A 21,213-nucleotide genomic window follows, 5' to 3' on the forward strand; every position below is an offset into this window, starting at 1 on the left:
AGAAGCTCGACTTGAACAACGACGGCGTGGTAACCCTAGACGAGTTCGTCACGACATACCTAAACGACGAAGACGCCATCCAGTCGCTTTCTTTTCTTCATCTTTAAATATTCAATTGATATTTATATAACATTAGGCGATCTTCTATTCGAAACCTGAGTTTTCTCTATACGAAAGTGTATTTCTTTGCCAGACAGCTGGGTTTGAGTTACGGTTAGTTGATCGCCAGGGTATTTCAATGCGTTTTATCATTCAGTCAAAAATCTAATAAAGGATAAATATTTATATAAAGAAACTACCTGGTAACTGTCACCAGATCAAAATGATTTTTTGTAGCCTAGCTATCGAATTCATCTAGCTAAGACGTTTAACGTGATTAACTGTTGCTTTTTACGTATTATCATATTACGTAATAATCCGTTCCGAACGAGAGGCGTACACACTCTACGCGAAACATTCTGACAAACAAACGAAACATTCTTGGAAAACGCCTGCTTACGACCTGCTCTTACTAAAGTACCCGAAAATATGTAAGGGGTAGATGCGTGGATGTATTTTCTTAATGTATATGGCTTAAGGCTGACCCTCAACTATCCTCTTATATAAACGAGCCTCCGAGATCACCTTTCGCTGCTGCTTCAAAGAGTGCCAAAAGGCTTGTTTTGGACATGTGTAAAATTTCTCCAATAGGCCTATAAGGGGGCAGAGTCATTACGTAGCCAGCTCTTATAGATATCTTATTTATATTATAGATATTTTTTCACTTATGTTTCCTCCTTTTGGTGCTGTTCTTCATCGTTACTATTCTAATGTACCCAAAAAATGCATATTATTGTCCAGACAACAGGGTCGTCCCTAATACAGACCAACTGTACGCTAATAGCACACGTACTGTTTACGTAGAAGTCCACTCACAGCCGAGTGAGAAACCCCGATTGAAAAGACGGTGGAGTCCGTCACTTAGTTATAATAAGCTCTCTGATCTCTATCGTTGTTGCTTACAAGCTATTTGTTACGTTGTTGTAGACTACAACGTTTACTGTTAAGGCAATTCAAAATAAGTTCATGTTATAACTTTGAGTATAAAGTCACATCTCTTTCTTTTTACCACAATCTTTTACCACGTCACTGATCTTCGTATTGCAACTGTTACACTCCACTCTGTGCAGCTATCGTCCAAGATAACTATTTTCTGCTAAAAATATGTTCGGTGTAGAGAAAGACTTTTCGATCGAAAATGAATGACAGAATGATGATTCAATGGAAAATCGATGAAAACGGAACTCACACTCGTAGAGCTTGAATTTTAAACACTCATAAAAGCCCATCAAACAGCGTTACAGAAAAAAAAAATAAAAAAAAGAAAACGGTTCGTTCAAGTAAATGAAAACGGTCAAGGAAACCGAGGAAGATGTTATACCAGGTAACACCATTAGGCTAAATGTGCGTCATCTGCGTATATGGCACGTGTTGACGGTTAAGCGTTCACTCCTAATGGGCGCTTGGTTGTAGTCAGGGATCATTGGAAGAAGATAATAGGATAGCAGAAAATCGCGCATCCACTAATCGTTAATCAAGAACAACGCTTAGTCGTCTAATACGTTGGTGAGGCAGACCCTTTGTAGTTTAGTAGACTGGTTTGCGTATTTAAAGCGCGAGCGCAAAAACGCAAAGAAAAAATGTAAAAAACACATTTGTAGGTCAGTGTAGGGAAGCAGCTAGTCGCGAACGATGTATACGTTGTCGCTGCTGGTGCCTGCCTCGCAGTGGTCATCGCTATTAGGAAGTGGCTGAAGCTGAGGTGAGTGCGGAGTGTTCAATACTGGTAAACCAAGAAAACGTCAAGATGTGTTAAAATATATAGCCTTCGAAAACATGTAGAAGAAAGAGCAGCACAAGGCTGCGCAGAGGATCAGTGGCGGCAAGACACTCGCCTATCATCTCGTTGGTTGTAACGCCGATTATCTCTACCCTTTTGTCGCGGCGTCTCATATCTTCCTCTTTAAAGTAATTCTGCTATCGAAAAAGGGAGACTCGATAGGAGCGATAGGGCGCGTCACAAGGACACGTGGGCTACAAAAGAATACAGGCGGACACACAGACACGTACATCTAGCCAGCAAAGCCAAGCGTCCCTCAGGAGCTGACTGTCAAGGGAAACCTTTGAAAGAGATCTATCGCGGGGCCAAACGACGATGAGACCTTGTGCACTAATCCTGATGTCCTACTACTCATCGCATGCCTTGGCCGTCCATGCCTCTTGGAAACGAGAACAAGAACGTGATGATGATGATGATGATGATGAAGCAAAAGAAGAAGATGAAAAAGGCGAGAAGGAAAGAGGCCTCGACCGATAAGGACAATGTCGTCAATATCTACAATATCAGGAAAAATAGGACAACGTCGCGCGAAACTGACCGGCCGATCAGTGGCCGGTGACCGTTATAGAGCCAAATCAGTAGCATCATACAGGCTTAGAGACTGGAGAGCGCTATGAACAGACCTGAAACTGCGTCTTTCAACAGACGCCTACGCGGAACGAAAATACTGCAACGTATATAATTAGGCAAATGGCTATTATATTGAATTTTATTACCTTATTGTCATACTGAATTAGAGTTGTTGATTTGTGATAACTACTAAGTGTCATCCCATGTGTGTCAAATACATTTATTTGGTGGGCGACCAAATTTCGACCCCACCTATATTAAGAAGATAGGTTATATGGAGAAATTTATTTCACATTCTACGATAACCTTCGTTTTCAACAAAATAGTTATTACAATTTCAGCAATAGCTCACTGATGGCGCATCACGAAGCATTTTTCATAATAATTTTAGAATTATGTAAAAGTCTAAGTTCAGAGGTTATCGTGCAATTTCTGAGAAGTTTGTTTGCCGCCAATTGAAACTTTGCTACTAAAGGTATGTTCAACATAAGTTATGTCGCCTAAGCAACAAAGTGACAAACGCGATTTCGACGAAAACTTCATACTACACATGCTAAACGATTGTTGCATGAGGCGTGGTGTTAGGCGGAAAACGTACACAGTACTCGCCATTATCAAATCAACTGACCACAACTGGCAGCGATAGACCTTGCGCTTAAAACTCGAACTCGTAAAAATTGCTTTTTTTTTTTTTATTCACCAAAATTATCAAAATTGTACGTGTTATTGGCGAAGCTGGAAGCGAAAGGCGGTACGACACAAGCGATTTATATAAAACTGCATTACTTTTAAGTTATGGTAAAACTTATTTCTTCAGCTTCTGTGAAAGTGAAGTCATATATATATGAAAAGTCCAAGTAAACAACTTCGTACGGTCAGAAGCACCCATAATGAATGGTACATCTAAAATAATGGACGCCTACAGTAAATAGTTAATAAAATCGAACGATCTGAAAGCTAACTGCAGAACACAAAAACGGAACAGATCATAGAGACGTCGTCTGCCTGCTTTTAAACTATTCGTATAAGTTAAATACATACAATTTAATAGAGACATTTTCGTCAACCGTAAAAACTTGCGCCTTGACGATAAGGTTACACAATCACGTATTGGGGCAACTACCAGTTACTGAACTTAGTGTTGTTGGCTGATGGTTTTTTTTGCTGATTTTTATTATTATTATTATTAACTATGTTCGATGATAGAATTACGAAGAGCTATGTGGCGATTTTCTTCAATCGAACTACCTCACCCACCTTGTATGTGTTTAATAAAAACGTATAGTATTCAACTCATGTGCCAGGTATGTACTTCGGATATATCAAATGCCTTGTGTATAGATCTACCGACACAATTCAGTGTTCTTGTCTACTTTACGATGAAGGAAAAGGCCAATTGACGTGTCTGTCTACTCCAAGAAAATGAATTTTGACAATTGTTAAAAAAACAATTTGAGGAACATATGCAAAAACAAAAAAAAGCTACAGGAACTAATTACGGTCGTGTACTAAGCGAACAGGTGAAACTTAGGGACTATATAGCGATCGCATAGCTGATCCTTGAATGACCTTGAAGTTTGTGCGGATACGAAAGGCCTCTCCTACGATCCCCAGTTCTCGGCCTGTTTTTGTGCGATCGTGATTACGACTAGTTTCAGTTGCCAAGGAAATAAGCGCAGGTTGCTCGAACACACCGAAGATAATGGCATTAAAGCGAGAACGACAGAGGACAGCCATGTAGAAGTTATCGAATGGCTGAATGAGGCGAAGATGGCAGTTGTGAAACAGACAAGCACGTACGTCATTTTCACCAGCAGAAAAAGCGAAATCAATGGTAGAAACAAGAAGCAAGCATCAAACGCGTTGAGGATCGCACAGAACCGAATTCACATAACATACAAGTACACGCGAACTAACGAAAGGACGCATAATGGCGAAACAGGCAAACAAGACAATGAAAAAGCTCTATTCTAAAACGGCGTCGTGAGGCGAGCCAGAACTTCGCGAAGACAAAACGATGTCCTTATAACCTCGGCGTTAATAAAAGGCAAATAGTTCATTCTTGAGAAGCTTTATTTGTTTATGAAGTTGTTTGCGCCGTCAATGTGCCAGGCGCACTTGTAAACAACTGATGCCATGCGTGAATGTACCACAGAGCAAACTGAAATTTCGTGGTTCATAATACCTAGTACATCAATTGAAAAATTGACTTTATTAACGTCAAACACTCGGTCCAGTTTATGTGGGGAATCTGTAACTAAAAAACCGTGTTGGCCTGACACACAATACACACAAAATATGATTGTTAGGTTAATCAGAATAAGGGACGGGTGAAGTTCATATTTGGTTATTAAGGCAATGATTATACGAACAGGCTATAACAATAGGTAAGCTGCCTTCTATATATTATACAATATACTGTTCTTTCATCTATTAGAATTAAATTTCATCGGAATATCATTACATTCGGATCAACTTCTTATCAGCAAAAAACATCAGTGTCCTATGGCCTTTCTGACGATCTGTTATCAAGTCAAAACTCAGAAAACAACTTATAGCATATGTATGCTACAAGTTAGAATGTTGTTTTATATATACACACACTAATGAGACAATAGCCTTTTATCTGTATCTTATCATTTATCACTTGGAAGCGAACAAACCCTGACGGCAAACTTACTTCGTACGGCACCATACACAAGCGAACGCTACAGCGACAAAGTCTTATCTGTGTGTGCCTATCTTAAACCTTCATATTATACCCAAACAATATGGCTAGATTAATTTCATTATTTACATCTTAAGCGCTGACTTTTGTCTGTGCTATTCTTTGAAGTTTAACTTGCTCTCTTAATGACTCCGTGCATATAGGATCCAGTTCTCGTGAACTTAAAGCGGGGACCACGTATACGGGAAAAAATACACAGCACGCGACGGGAAAATTATCTGTTGCCTTCGGTTCGTCGCGTTCTGATTTTCCGCTGATTCCAGGTTGCCCACAACATCTTTTACGGACGCTGTGGAGAACCCGACTCAGACATACTTGCCGTCTGCAGAAGCTGCAACTGAACTAGTACTGAACGTTTTTCGTGGGGATAAGGGCGCGACAGTGGCGCCGCCGTCCTTGCACATGACCGCGTACAATGTTCGAAAGCAGGACTCGGCATTTTAACGAGTAATAGAGGAGTAAGAAAGCACTTTTCTATAGTACCATCGGACGCTAGAGTCCATTGCACATATAAACGTTGAAATAGTAACAAAAAAAATTACCTTGGCAGATTTCACTTCAGGTAATATGTGACCTGGTAACAAGTACTGCTTTGACAGAAAAAGTGGACAAATGTAGCAGGCGAACAGAGTACCATCGCAGCTTAACCGAGATCTGTACCTCCTATTGCAAATTCGTTGGGCAAAACTAGCCCGAAGCAATAAATACTAAAGGAATCATTAACTAATTAAACTGGATTTTTCAACTTGAAAACTAGAATTTCTTTTCATTGTGACCGAAGACATAAGATTATTAACCGAAGATTTTACCCTTTCATTTGATGCCGTTTAAGTGCCAACAGGGCTAAGTATTGAAATAAGCTCTGCAGTGAGATAGCGGAATATTTTTTTCTTTTTTTTTTTTTTTTTTTTTCAAAGAATTCGGAAGATAGTTAACTTTTTAGGTTAGTTATTGGTTGACGTCGTAACCGAGTCGATCCCTATAACTATGAATCATAATATACGCCTGATATTTCGGAAAATTTTTCTAAGATATCGAGCAAATGGATACTCAATGAAAAAGCAGGCCTTTTACAATACACGTTTCTTTACTTTTTTAAAACTGAGGCAGTATTCCCCGCACAATCACATGTTTGTCGAGGTGTTATCTGCCAGGTCATCTTTTCAATACATTTCCATTTTCTAGCGGTCAAATAGGTGTCGGCATTGAACGATTCCCATTAGGAAGAGTGCTTCAGTCATTGTGCTCTATCCCGTCAAGGACTCACCTCCAGTTCTGCAATATCCTGTACGCGTACATCCGAGCTTTTCGAAGCCAGCTAGATAGATATTTCGAAATTGTTTTCAACAAAAGCTTCTACAAGCGGTTATTTCTCTCAGCGTTGGTACTTGTCTAGCTCTTCTCGCCGTCGTCATTGTCGTCGGCGGCCAGGCAAAGGAAACTCTTTTAAGGAAGCTTTGTCATTTCTTCTCTATGCACCGCACGTAGCTTTATCTATGTGCCATAGCTCTCTACCTCTCTTCCATCAGTACACAAGCTTTGTTGCCTTTGATTGGAGCCGAAACGACGTGACCTCCTCAAGGTAAGGGTGACATAGCTAGGGCAAGGTACGAGGATTAAAAACAATAGATGGATAAGGAAGAGGTAATGTGGATTATTACGAGGTTCCATTGTCGATATCTTCTGTTCACGTCGTACTTTGCCATATCGGTTCTGTCGACAGTTGGAAACTGTAAAATTATCTTTAATTATAACGTTCAAAACAACTAGGTACATTTTGAATATTGGTAGTAATTAATGTCTGGCGGGTTCGACTTTTCATTAAACAAAGGTCACGCCTAAGATTGAAAAAGTCGCAAAATTAAAAATTCTGAAACAAAACCTCTAATACATTATACATAATCAATACGTAATAAGCTCGGTTTTAATATGTTCAATGTATATGTTTAAAAGCCGCCTCTGTGTTAATTTCTCATACTACTTTTTGTCTGATATAGGTTAATAACATTAGGCTTCTCCAAAAACATTAATATTTAGACATTGTTACTTTTTCACTCCTTATCAATGACTTGGAGCCTTGCCTATCACTGTACGTTGCCTGTATGCTACCTTTTTTTTAGTCCTATGGCGACCGACTGTGACTGGCCGAACCATTTTTATCATTAATTTATCACTGTGGTCTAAGAAGAGCTCCGTTGGTTTGCATTTGATGGCTCCGTAGGTGCAGATACCTGCGACGAAAGTCGTCGAGAAGAAAGCAGTTCTGTCGTTTGCGTTGCGCGGACGAATGTGTTGCATTTAGGCCTTCGGCCTATGGGCTCAGCCTAGAACGAGTGGTTAATGTCATGTTTTTTCATCCCCCTGAACCATGCCAACTTAATTCTGTCCTTGTGTAAACTCGCATATATGAGCGATACAGCTCTTTTTAGCACAGACTCTGTATGTTTGGCCGATAGCTGGGCGTTCTCTTTGTAGGTGCAAACTTCGATGCTTTCGGCACGTCCTGGTTGAGGAGTGTCTGCCGATATCTTTCGTATCACGTCTTTTTGTTTAGGTCCTTACAGCATCTTCCGCACTTCGTATGCCTCGTCCGAGTGTTCGTTGTTCCATAATGTTCTCTGTCGACCTATCGTCACGACCTACAGGGCTCGCTTATTATTTTTGTACGTTTTTAGGATTCGCAGTGCTACTTTGACTGGCTGACGTTTTGCGATCTTTTCTTGGAATAACCATTCCCTATGTCATAACAAAGACCATACAACTTAAATCTTAACATCTCCCTCCAACAGACTCGTGTGCACAGCATTCATCTCTGCTGACTTACGGGTTCTCTTGCATAGCTTTCTCGAAGACGTATCTTTTAACGTTGGCACAACGTATCCGGGCGCCTATTCATATATATAGTTACTTTTCCGATAACGACAATAAGACGGTTAAGTGACGACCCATAATCACTTGATCTATTATGTATCCGTCGTCTCGTTTCCGGCCGTCTGAAGACGGGCAGTCTTCGTACTAATTACACGACGAAATAGTACGCCCTTTGGCCAGACACAGGACACAGCTCAGTATTTTCAGCAGTTCTTTCATTCGATATTTGTTGATTTTAAAAGCGAGCTCTAACCCCCGAATCGAGGACCATCGACTTACCACTTTTTAAACAGATATTATTAGGACATCCACTAGTATATCTTGCGGCCAACACGCCTAAAATCAAAAATAACCTCCGTCGAACTGCCAGAAAGCGGGAGATACATTGCACATGTAAAGGCACATAAACAACGAGAAAAATTTCAAATTTAAAAAGTCAATATTTCACTGATGATCGATACCATTATCAATATGATTGTTGAACGAGTAGACATATAATAAGGACACATGTTGCACATAGATTTCATAATGTACCTTGGTGGATAGAGAGGGCTTTCATAAAACGAAAAATGCTTGAGAACGCAAATATGTGCGTCTACAGTTATCAGAAGCAAACGGAAAAGTTTGTATTTAAATAAGATCGATATATTATTTCATGAATCTAACATATTTTCTAATAAATATAACTATATTATAATATATATAAATAGAAATTGTTTCGATGGAGCAACATGCCCTTCGTTGTTTTCTAGTTGCGTTACAAGTAAATTTTGTGAAACTGCCGAACAACAGACGGTTGGTAAAAAAGCTCTACATTAATAGCAGAAGACATGCTATCCCGTAATCGTCAGTCGTCTTGTCACACCTATACACTAGTATAGCATATAAATAAATCTATCGTATCTATCGAAGATAACATTACGCACTGCGCGTCTAGTTATTTGTTTGGTATCATGGTAATAAGTAGATTGAAACGATTTTCGTTCCTTGTTGTCCTTTTTCCAAACGCTTAACTCGGTGTTCAAGCGCTATCGATTATTATACTTGTTACGCTAACTAGACTGCTAATTTGAAAAGCCCTTCTTTTGCCCTACAACAAACAAACAAACAAAGCTGTCGTCGTCGTCGTTGTTTTATTCAAATACTAACGTTTTGTCTTAAACCTGAAATTCAGAAATCTGATAGCGAAAAAGGATAGCATCCTCGATATTACCTATCAATATTTCACCGGGTCAAAGGGCTGCTGAAGGCAGCTAAATGTGGCCACAAAAACTGGGTCTTTTCAACTAAGGTTACTACGTAAATGTGACTTGTGAAGTGCAAAAATGGCGTCTTCGGCCGTTTTGGAAGAAACCGTTATTGAATAAACTTGCATCCCTTCGTACGCGGAATGAATATCCTGGTAGCTTCTACAACCTATTGCTATTGAAAATAATCTGACATAGTGTCGAAAGTGCTATCGGTTGCCCCTCGAGATGGAGAAGATTGAAAAAGAAGTACTAAATAAAGTACCTTTCAATAGACACAATAAATATGTGTTCTGTAATCGAATGACGGCAGAACATCACCATGATGGAGCACCAAGTTTCCTTTCGAAGAAAACCCTATCGCATAATAATATAGTAGTTTTATTTGTTCTTGGTTGCTGATGCGTTTTTTTTGACGTAGAAACTTAGGGGTAACGTTATAATGATTATAGTTATATATAGACACTCACCCGCTTAGTTGAATCTGAATGGTCACCGTTAAAGTGGCTTCACCATGTGAATTAAATGATCGAGTTGAACCAGTTGCTACGAATACGGGTAGGACCAAATAGCACGTAATGTTCTAACAGCAGGACAAAACATTGTCGGCAGAATAATTTGGTTAGCTGGTTGCCACGACCGCCCTAATGTAGCTATGGGATGCAAAGGTAAGTGGGCACAAAGGCGCGAACGGTAAACTCATATTGGAGAGAGTGTTTATTTACATTCATCGTGTTTATATCCATAGAATAGTAATATTAAGGAACTCGCTAAAGGAAAACAAACAAAATTACAAGACGCACAGCATAACCACAGCAGTATCATTTGGAAACAGAAATTGTCGAAAGCGGACAAATGGCTTTCCGTCGCTCGCACGTCGTTGGTCTGGTTCTATTTGCTCTTGTCCTTCTTAGTCAAAGAGCTTCAGTAAGCCAAAGCACGGACTTCAGTGAAGGGCTGCATCCGAACAAAAGCGACCCAGGCCAACCAAAAGGACAATGCATAAGTAAGATACGGGTCGCAGAAGCAATAAGTTCACGTCGAGAACAAACACCAACAAGTATAAAACATCCAATAAGAATATTACATTGATTCATTAGCAGGAATCAAAGATGGTGGCTTGAAATATATACATTGATGTGGTGCGCAGTAATTCACCTTCCGAGTTCAGAGAGGCCGGTTAAATCGCTAATTAGTAAGGGACCTTAATACAATTTCGTTATGAACGCTGAACGGAGATATCTGTGCCGTCAGATTAAGTATATGTCACTAATACAGTGGTTCAGCATGTGGAGGCCTCTCCTTGAAAATACCCTCCTTAAGCTTCGATGACTCTCGCGCAATCAGCTACTCTCTATCAACTACTCGTTAAATGTAGGTGTAGCAATAAACTTATTTATTCTTTGAATTTTTATCAAGAAAATATGTTTTCATATCGTTTTATTTAGGTCTAGATGAATCGATGACAGCCTGAGTGCAGATATATAAAAAGACAACCAGAAAAATAGTATTCAGTTGAAATGTTAGAAAAGACGGCATAACGGCTAACTGGCCTACAGAGATGCAAAAACACTACTATCCTGCATTTTTCGCGTTTAAAAGCTTCGAATCTCTATCGTTCTTGTGTTTGGCAAGATGTTGCCTTCAGTCTATCCTTGTTTAGCGTACTCCACCAGGAGCTAGATGCGTCCGCATAGCTGTCCTTTGAGTACGTCTATGTTACGATAATAATGACTTCTACAAATATCTAAAATAGGCATCTACAGTGAAAATCATCGATAAAATACAGTTAAAGGACTTGAATATAAGTGAACGATCTATTTGGTACCTTCTATGCTTGGTACAGTCGTTGCACATTGTTTAGGACAACGATGAGGACCAGTTCTTACGAATGAAATTCTCGTAGTTTGTTCTTCTTGAAAGCTTTGCTAACACGCTGAAGCAGGCTTTCTTTTTTGATTTGATTAAATATTTTTAGGTAGATTTGGGGGTGCTATTTCAATTATGTCAGTTTAATTATTATTTCTTGTTTTTCTACAGCTAATATAATAGTTAACCTCTTAAGACGAAGCACAGGCTGGTGTCCTTCCGTGCTGAATGTTATAAGGGCAACGCTGTTAGCAATGCTTGCGCTACCGAATCCAAAGGCACTGACCAGCGGAAAGTTTGCCCCCCAGTAAGCCTCGTATTCGCGTTCTCGAGTACTATGTGTTAGTAGGCAGCCCAGCCTCCATTGTAATTCGTAGATGGCGATTGTTTTACTCCGATGCCGGCTGCTGTGCAGTGTCTCTGCACCGTTAAATAACCCGCTTCCATTTACACTTTTAGCGGTCGAGGCCTGACGCAGTGTATGGGCGCCTTAATCTCTTTTGGCCGCTATAAATCTTTCTTGACTGTTATACGCCATTCAGTATTGTTTGCTTTCATCAAAAGAATACATTTAAATAGAAAAATATAACGTTATAGGCCCTCTTTCAACTCACTCTAGCTATTAATGAACGCCGCTCACTGGGAAACTTCGATCCACATTTCAACTCGATCAGGCCAAATTTTCGTTCTATATTATGCTTTGATTTACCGCAAGAGTTATATTGAGGGATAGCAAGTGCGTGCTTAAAATAGAATTAAAGTTGTATGAAATATGTCAAGTGTAAAAATCCAAATTATACATAAAGCCTAACTTAGAAAATGAGCTTTAATGACAAGTTTGAGTGAACGTATTAGCATGATCCCCCGCAAACATCTAATAAGACTGGATGAGGACCGGCAAAATTCTTTTTTTATCTTCGGCACATAGTTGTGCATTTCGGACGGCTACGCAGCTGAAACTTTTTAAGCCTTTTAGAACAGGTGCTTCGTGCGTACTCTCTACCTATTCTAGGATTGTATAAACTATAGGAACAGCGATGAGGGTCTATGATTACAAATAATGAACACGAACATTTTCTTCGTTGTACTTTGGCTGTAGTTTATTTACACGATTGGGTCACCGCTCGTCCATATTTTGCATTACCTCTTAGCAATGGGAACTCGAGGCCGAAGTAGTCTTGTTTCTTCATTTGGTTAGGGACACCGAAGTCTAAGAAGTACGAAATATGCACGCTATGCCATATGATGTAATACGTTTAACATCTATGGTAAATACGAAGAAAAGGATGTGTCCTAGAACAGAGCACTGACAGACATTCTGAAGGCAAACGGCACGACTGTTAAGCAAAGTACTAACCTTTCTAATAAAGGAAATTTTTGAAAAAATTTTATCTTGTCAAGTCTCGCAAAGGTTGTTTCGTCATTAATTTTCCTAGAATTACAGTACGTACACCGTCGAACAAGCCAATGTCGGCTTTCACAACCATTGATCTCACCCTAACAAAATCACTACGTATCTCTCTTTTCATATTTCGAATAAATCAGTAGAACTCGGTTAATGCAAGTACCGTTTAAAAAAACCGTCTTTTGGCCGTATCATCGAAAACGGCTTTCATCAATATCTCCTGCCTTCTATTTTTGAACGACTGGTCTGTTACAAGCAACAAACACATAAGTTTGCTATGACTAAAACTGTTGACTAAAATTGTCGTCGGCTCTTACGACCTGCAAAATCCTTCAGCGTCTATGTTCAAGGAGTCCGGAGGCCGAACGCGGTAAAAGTTCCAACATGTGCGTCGCAAATACTCCCAACAATGGCGATTCACTGGACAGCTGTTCCGAGCCCGCCAACCGCGATAGATTTTCACTTTTGTTATCGAAAAAACAAGCTGTCTTTAGCGTGATGAAACTGCTCAAGAATGCGGTAGGAATTTTGTAAATACTGTTTGTTATGAATGATGTTATTTGCGGCTGCTAATTACCCTTTGCTAAAGTCCTGCTAATAGCGATCTAGAAACACGTTCGTGCCAGGTCTGCGTAGTCATGGACGCCGTTGTACCATTTGATGTTTACATCTGTTATTAGGTAACGTCTAAGCATGTTTCACTCGTCAAACGGATATCGCAATCGAGATTGAGATTCGGAGTAGACTTAAGCCAACCAGTTGCTCAGCTTTCATAAACAATGGAATCAAAATCTGTGCGAACAAGACCCACAAGAAGCGTTCTCGTATGGGTAGATCAAATAATAATCAATAGTTGCCGTACGCAAGCTAATCCCACAAACATCCATATAAAAGCCAGCGAAAACACTGCGAAATTCAGCAAACGCTTGGTTCTCTTTTAACAAACAACCATGAAGTTCGTCATTTTGGCCTCTGCCTTCGCCTACACCCTGGCTGTAAAGCCTGTTGGTGAGTATATTTTACGAAATTTTCCACCGTCAAAACTGGACATATGGTTATAATTCGATTCCGGCTACGCCTCGCATACTTACAATATAACTTTGTACGTATAATTCCTACAGATGTCCCTTGCATTTGCACGAGAGAATACATACCCGTCTGCTATAAAGGGCAAAACTACGGCAACCCATGTGAAGCCAGATGTGCCGGGGCACGTGACTCAGAGCTGGTCCATGGACAATGTAAGAACTTTTCTAGCTGTGTATGCCCGAGAATATTGGACCCTGTCTGCCTCGATGGTGTTACCTATAGTAATCGTTGCATAGCCGAATGCGCAATGGCTACTGTTGGGCGGTTTGCCGTGGGTGCCTGCGACGCATTATACTTTGACAACAGACACTGAACTCTGCAGTTGATCACCCTTCGTAGTTCCTCAACGACATCTTCTAGGGATAAAAGTAACTAACTCATAAAAGTCAAGGGCATTAAAAGTAAATTAACGCTACAAAAAAATACCACAAAAATATTAACAGATGAATCATGTAAGGTTTACATTTGTTCAAGATAACTGTTTGAAATAAACATTCTTATCCACAATTCATCCCACTCCATGTCCCGATTTGCTTTGAAGACTCATTGAACTTATCATGGGGACAGATGAAATATTCAGGGGAAAATTGTATTAATTGTAGACGCGTGTAGTGTAGAACTTCAGTGCCGTTCAGAGTAGCACTTCGCATACGAACATTTACTCAATGAAGACGAAGACACATAGTCGATTTACTAATCATTTAATAGATGAACACTGAAATAAGGTTAATATAGCGCCTGTTTGCTAAAAAGGAGTTCAGGATAACTATACGAACAGCGTCCATTCAGCGCGTACAGCTAGCCATCCTTGTCATTTTTTAGCTAACGGTGACGGTAGATAGCTATTGTATGTAGAGCCGTATGTGGAAAAAAAATGCGCGCTTGTCTATAAATAATGCGACATCGTGAAAAAAGTTCGGCAGATTTAATGAGCATTTTATTAAAGCAACAACAAAGCTAAAGCAGCGAAGATGAACTTTAACTCTCAAAGTAAAGTTTTTTTCTGCCTGCAGAAGCCATACACAGTTAAGCATAAGAAGGTCATAAATTTATTTAATACAATAAACGTCATCACTGTTACATAGCTTAGTAGAACTTTAAAAGGGGTTCATAGAGTAGACTTTACGTGAAATATTCTGCAAAAATGTTCGCTGGTTTTAAGATGCGAAATGTAACAGTACGATGTAACAGCCAATAGAAATGTTTAATGGTATGTTAAAACAAGATATTTTGAAAAACTTCTCTGTTCGTAATATAAGCTATCTTGCCAATCCTAAGTTGCGTCGGTCAGTTATTTTCGTATAACGAGGCCGAAAGCCAACTCTATGAAGGTATTCTTCATTACTTCATAAAAGAAAAAAAACGTTGCACACCTTGATACTGCACGCAAGTATAACCTCGAAATTCGGAGCTGATGTGCCGAAGTAAAAGAAAGCGGAAAATATCAAATGGTGATTTTTCTATCTTTCGGCCCATAGTTCAGCGTTCAAACCTAAAAACTGTACAAAAAAAAAAAAGCTACACTTTTCTGTGAAATCTACATTTTCATTTTTAGGACCTTTTTAATACCATTTTTAATACCTAATAGAAACCTGACGCCACCTTAAGCTTACGTTTCTTTTCAGCTATGATAATTTGTAGATATTTAGGTACGGATGTAGAATCGGGACCAAAATTTTGCTTCTTGAAGAATGGTAGGTCCTGCTATAGAAGCAAGCTAAGGTAAGTTACTCTACTTTCTCTTAATTGATGAGATCAATCGCCATCTTGAGGCAGAGTATGGTACTAACAGGATTCGTGATCAAAGGTTAAAAACAACCAAGTTGTCTGTCCTCATTGTAACGATGGCTTTTACTGCCAGCGATGCCCACTTCGATCGAGGTATGGGCAACTTCTTATCAGGTGGACATTTAGCGCCTATGGCGTCTAATTGATTGGGTATATAATGTTTCTTATAGCTTCTCGAAGTTCGCTTTAGGCAAACACGACTTATATATGTACATCGGCATGCTCAATACGTTCAATTAAGTTTGCCGTTAACTGCAGGCATCCTGACTTTTAGCTTAAGGCCGACTGGATACAGCCCTAAGACTTCAAATATTCGCTTGCCTGAATCTTCGGCGAAATGTTAGCGGACAGGTATGGCTATAAACGCCAGTATCCCGCGCCTGACAACAGGTTTCTGCCAGCAAATGTGTCCCTGAAAAGCTGTGTATCTGCATCCGGCACTCGATACTATTTGACAAACCACTCTATTCATAACCAATAAGCCTAGCCGTAGAACACTAGGAGTACTCAATACAATGAGTTCTCATAATGAATTAGCTTTCTACAGTATCCTTTAAACTGACGGGATGTATTCTAGTTTCCTCACGGCCTTTCGACACGTGAGCTGTTAGTTACGAAAGAACTATGACAGATTTCGAATTTATCGAGCCTGATTTTTCATCTTTCAAATAGGATTTCTAAAAAGCTCGGATTCCCGTGTTTGCCTTAAGCGCCAATAGAGCTAGAAGGACGAGCCATAAAGTTATCAAGTTTCAGCGTATCTTCTCCTTAACAAAATTAAATAGCTCGCCTTCAATTCAAGAATTTGTCACTTTTTTGGCGCGCATACGTTGTGATATCATACTATACCCTATACTTAGACGACGTTTGATACTCACGCAAAAACGTTTATACTGTCTAGTAGATAAATTTGTCGGTACGCCGAACGCAAGCGAATGAACCCGATTGTTGTTGTTGTTGTTGTTGTTATTATTAAAATCAAATGATAAACTGGGCAATTTGTGTCTTATCAGGAAAGAAAAACAGGGCAAATCTAAAAGTTGACCAATTTACGAAATCATCAGCTGCTGCTTCCCACTGGGAATGGCCAATGAGGTAATACAAGCGCATTAGGTATATAGTGATAAGCCGCTCGTGACACACAGCAGCAGCAGAAAATATCTGACGTCCTGACCTAACCTCAAATCAGGATATTCGGGCACTTAAGCATGCAAAATCTGTAGTTTTCATATGTTTAAACCATATTAATTAGTTAAAAATAGCTGCGTGTCTCCCGGTGAACGTCAACATCGAGTCGACTATCCTCGGATTATGACAGAGTGCGTCTGTGAATAGAAAGCATTACCTGGACGTAATTAAAAAGCCGTTCGTTACCTAATAAGCGCTCGCACTATGAGAAAATGCAATACTATCTCGTAAATGCCGCGATTTCTACTTTTTTTTTAACGGCTCTTAAACGACCGCTATAACTTCGTTCCAGCGATTCTGACACGTTATCACCATGAAATTTCGAAGCGTTGAGAACACAAGAGTGATGAAACTTGAGGACAACGCCTCAATGGTCCTACCGACGATCTAGTTGTCGCAGCGATATATCTCTAGAGGCCACCAAACAGAAGTTCGATAGAGCGGCATACAAGCTACATAGCACCAGGAAGCTCCGTCTAAATGTCGTTTATCATGACTAGTAGAGAAGTTATTTTCGAACGTAAACATACCCTAGCAGCCTTACATTACACAGAATTTGTGTGTTATAAAGAAAGTATTCTATAATAGAGCACTCACTTTATCGCGACAAACAGTTGAGTCTAAACAGATCCGCTATTGTCTTTTGAATTCTATTCATGTGAGCGGCTTTTTCAGCCGCTTGCCACACATGTTTAAATGATTATGCCGCCATAGTGCCGCCGCGGAATGATTGCCTCCAAAAAGGTCCATTCTCAAGAGTTCAGGCTGTTCAATGTGCACCCGTAAGTGTTTTCAATTCTGCCAAGTAATTTTGCCACCGTTTACAGACGCAGATTTTTACTACGGTCAGTGATCACAGATTTTAATACGATCAGCAGCTGATTGTCGTGCTCTTTCTGCAGAACCGAAAGTTCATGTCTCGTCAGAGTTAAACTGTCGATAGATTCGTTACTTGTGAGGCTGCTCAAAGACACATTTTACTCTCAGCCAGTTTTCGATGTTATTAACTTACTATTAAAGTTTTACGCAAGTTGACAATAATGACATGTTATTGTTAATGAGGTAACACTATTATACATGGAGAGGCTTTTTTGCCACCTATTCTGAGTTTACGTTGAAGACTAAGAGGCTGTAAATAATTCAAATGTGCGAGACACATAATTCGCCGTCGTTTCGTGGGTGTAAAGCGGTTACTTATTTATTCGAGATTTTCTTCTACGGTGCACCCACTGTATAATTCGCTGGAGGTTTCCAATAATTACACTTATGGAAATTACATGTTTATTATTACCACTATTATATCAGTCTGGGTGATGGACGGAAAGTACGATCGGGTTGGCTTTATAGGCAAACATCCAACTTCCGCAATCCACTGTCAATTGCTTCAAGAAAGCATTAAGTATCAACTGCCGACCGCTCTCAGAGCTTCTCCTTACAAACACGATAGGATATTCGGTCTAACATGTATTCGCGTCAACGATAATTGGACACGTAACAGTTTTTCCGCCAGAATTGCCCGATCGAGTCCATTAGAGCCTGGGTCACGCCCAGATGCGTATATTGCCTAATTAATATCCTAGTACCTGTGTGGCTGGTTATGAAACATAGAAAGAAAAAAAAATATACTTGAACATTTCAAATACGCTGAAAGGTCCATATGTTTTAAGTTAAATATCGAAAAACTCACTCAGAGCTTGATAAAAGGTTAGAGGCTATGGCGTACCCTGCAAGGGGTCGCTTTGGTCACCGGACATTTGTCTGCACGATACGGTGATGATTCTGTTATGACACGTATAACTGGCAGGAAATGTTCGTTGAGCTTTAGAGTTCGATTAAGCTTGAGTATTAGCTTGATTCCTTCAGAACGCATATACAGCACGTAGACAGAGGCAGCCTTATAATATAGCTTCCCCTCTGTAATGAACTCATTGCTAGTAAAGACTCTATTGCAGCGAAGTTACGAATGAGCAACATGCAAATCGATGAGTAAAAACAGCACAAGGCCGACTGTAGAATAAATGTCACAATATAATTAATGGTTAACTAGGCTAAGGTCAGCACAGCGTGGCACATAGATCGTAAACTGTGGAAAACACTCAATTACGGCATATGGATCTTCAGAAGAATTGATATCCAGAGCACTTAGCTTTTAGGAAGGGACCTTAAGGGATACGTATTAGGACAAGAAGCCTTTCCGCTGTAACGACCAATAAGATGAGATTTTCTAAAAACCTAAGAAGGAAAAATATCGACTACCATTTTAGTATTTGATCATTTTCTTATAAACATAGATCAGTGCGTTTTCGCACTGGTCGAAGTGATTTATTTACCTCCGCAGTCAGAAGCATTATTTTTAAACTCATTTTTAGGCGTTTAGGACCCTATTTGAATATCTCTTGTGCATACAATCTGTTACATACAGTATATATCCAACAATAGATTAACGTATGCTGGATACTTTGATTGGATTAATTTTTTCATCCTTAAAATACTGAAGAAGGAAGAAAACTCGATTGCTTGTGCTTGTGTTTGTGTGTACAACCATCTACCGTGTATTTAGTCTAACAAAAAAAAACAAGTGGAACTCATATATGTATCGTGATTACTTTAAAAATGGCTTTGACGGTTTTAGTAATTGTTTATGCACCGCTCTGGCGTGGTGAAAAAAGATTAAAGAAAACATAATTAGCTCGGGATTCATTCTAAAAACTGCAATGTTGTTAAACTTTACATTGATAATACTTAATTATATCTGTTCACACATATTACGCGGAGTAGAGTAAATATAATAACAATAGATAACAAATAGACAAGAGACATTGCCTTAAATCGGATCCTATATGAGGCCATTGTTAGCAGCTTTGTAAGTCAACGCAGCAAAGATCACTTTTCTGCATTCGTAGCTATAGCCTTGTTGGGCTTAATGGCCTAAAATAACAAAGCATGTCTGAAGCGCATGTCAGAGCAGAGGGATAAGCAATTAGAAATCTTCATACTACAAGACCCGGCGGCTGGGTTGCCTTTTAATAATCTAATTGTTATCTTGCTATTGCAAATTTCTAGTTTTCATTAGGAGAAGATAGAAAAAAAAACCGGGCTTATTTCCTTGGTATCATCGCGATTTATATATGAGTTAGACGCGCATGAAACCTAAATGGTAATACTAGTCTATCTATTTTTTCTATACTATCTACTTTTTCTGGCTACTCTAAATTTACGATGGCGGGAAAAATAATACCTTCGGATACAGTGACTCTTTGAAGCGAGCGCCATGTTGCTATATTGCAACATATAGACCGCCAATCCATTAATAGAGACGTAACACTTTCTTTTTAAAAGCGTCGTTTCTGCGCTGTACTGTTTTTTGTTATCGCTACTAGCACGTCGACCCTTACAATCACTGGCTATTCACAGATGGGCCTACTTAGTCATATACAGAACACTGAAAAAAATTGATCCATGTTTGTCTCTTTTTCAGGACCAAAACAATGAGTAACATCTCTGGTAACGACCTAATGGTTATTTGAACACCTATAATGGAATTGTGCTCATTAAGCTCGTACGCGTGATTATATCAGATATTGCAGCAAAGTTATACAATTGTCCATAGACAATTAGACATTTAGCAAAAATGCTCTATAAGGCATATAAAAAATAAAGCTGTCCTTCTTTGTTGTTCTATCGAAACAAAAACTATACACAATAGTTAATTTTACATCTATAGACTCCGCATTGTCACTTCTTTATAGGAATGTATTAGTACGCATCCGCATATTACACTAGTAAGCGTTTAATCTAATCTTTATATTTGCGACGTGAGCCGTTTAAGTTACTGAGAAGTAAGAATCCTGTGATGCTTCCCGAAGACCCACCTGTTGTTGGGTCAATTTCGTAATTAGCATGATCTATATTATTAATTTGCTTTGCTTTTAGCAGAGATACGGATTTCCAGCAACGCTCAGTTGTCCTTGGCATTTCTAGGCCAGATATTATAATTGCTTGTTATATCCATGTAGCGTGTACAGTAAAAAACTGATACTAGTGCATTTGTGTTAATAAATACGCCATAAATTACTAATAGCTTGTGCAGACATCGACCAGCCCAAAAAAAAGGCTTACACTGTGAGTTTATATTTTCAGTGGTTAATAAAAGCGAGGTAGAGTATTTACACGGTCAACAATTTCTTTCTTAACATAATATTTCATTGTTTATCTAAAGCTATCTGCTACAATCTTGTTTTCACGTAATCGAAATGATCCAAAATGACTTCGAGTATAATATGTTTTTCTATTAAAAGCTAATTATTTTTCAGGAAGGTATTATTTTCCAGTTGCATTCATTGAATATCTAGGTAGAATTTACGATAAATTTAGCCAAATTTCTAGTTTGGCTACGTCGTTTGAGACGTCATCCATTTCGAAAACTGGCACACTTGTTACTTCTATAAATAAATGTTCCTCCATTAGTTTGGGCAAAGTATGAGTCCTGTTTAACACAGTTTTGACTTAGATATGGGCCCTGTTATACGTGGAAACAATCGCAAAGTTGCTCATGTTTTGTCGTGCTGTACGATCTGCA

The 21,213-nt window shown here is 39.2% G+C and overlaps 1 protein-coding gene across 3 annotated transcripts in view; it reads left to right on the forward strand.

Annotated features, from left to right (window-relative positions):
- The window catches only part of LOC111246746 (uncharacterized), a 64,147-nt gene extending 58,217 nt beyond the window's left edge, over positions 1 to 5,930 (forward strand). For all 3 annotated transcript variants that reach the window (XM_022796863.2, XM_022796865.2, XM_086982861.1), the window contains one exon: positions 3 to 5,930. In XM_022796863.2, the coding sequence (XP_022652598.1) occupies positions 3 to 107 (105 nt within the window). In that variant the 3' untranslated portion in view covers positions 108 to 5,930. The remainder of the gene's footprint in view (positions 1 to 2) is intronic.
- The last annotated feature ends 15,283 nt before the right edge of the window (positions 5,931 to 21,213 follow it).

This window comes from Varroa destructor, unplaced genomic scaffold (assembly GCF_002443255.2).
Source record: "Varroa destructor unplaced genomic scaffold, Vdes_3.0 BEIS01000003.1, whole genome shotgun sequence".
NCBI classification, from domain to species: domain Eukaryota; kingdom Metazoa; phylum Arthropoda; class Arachnida; order Mesostigmata; family Varroidae; genus Varroa; species Varroa destructor.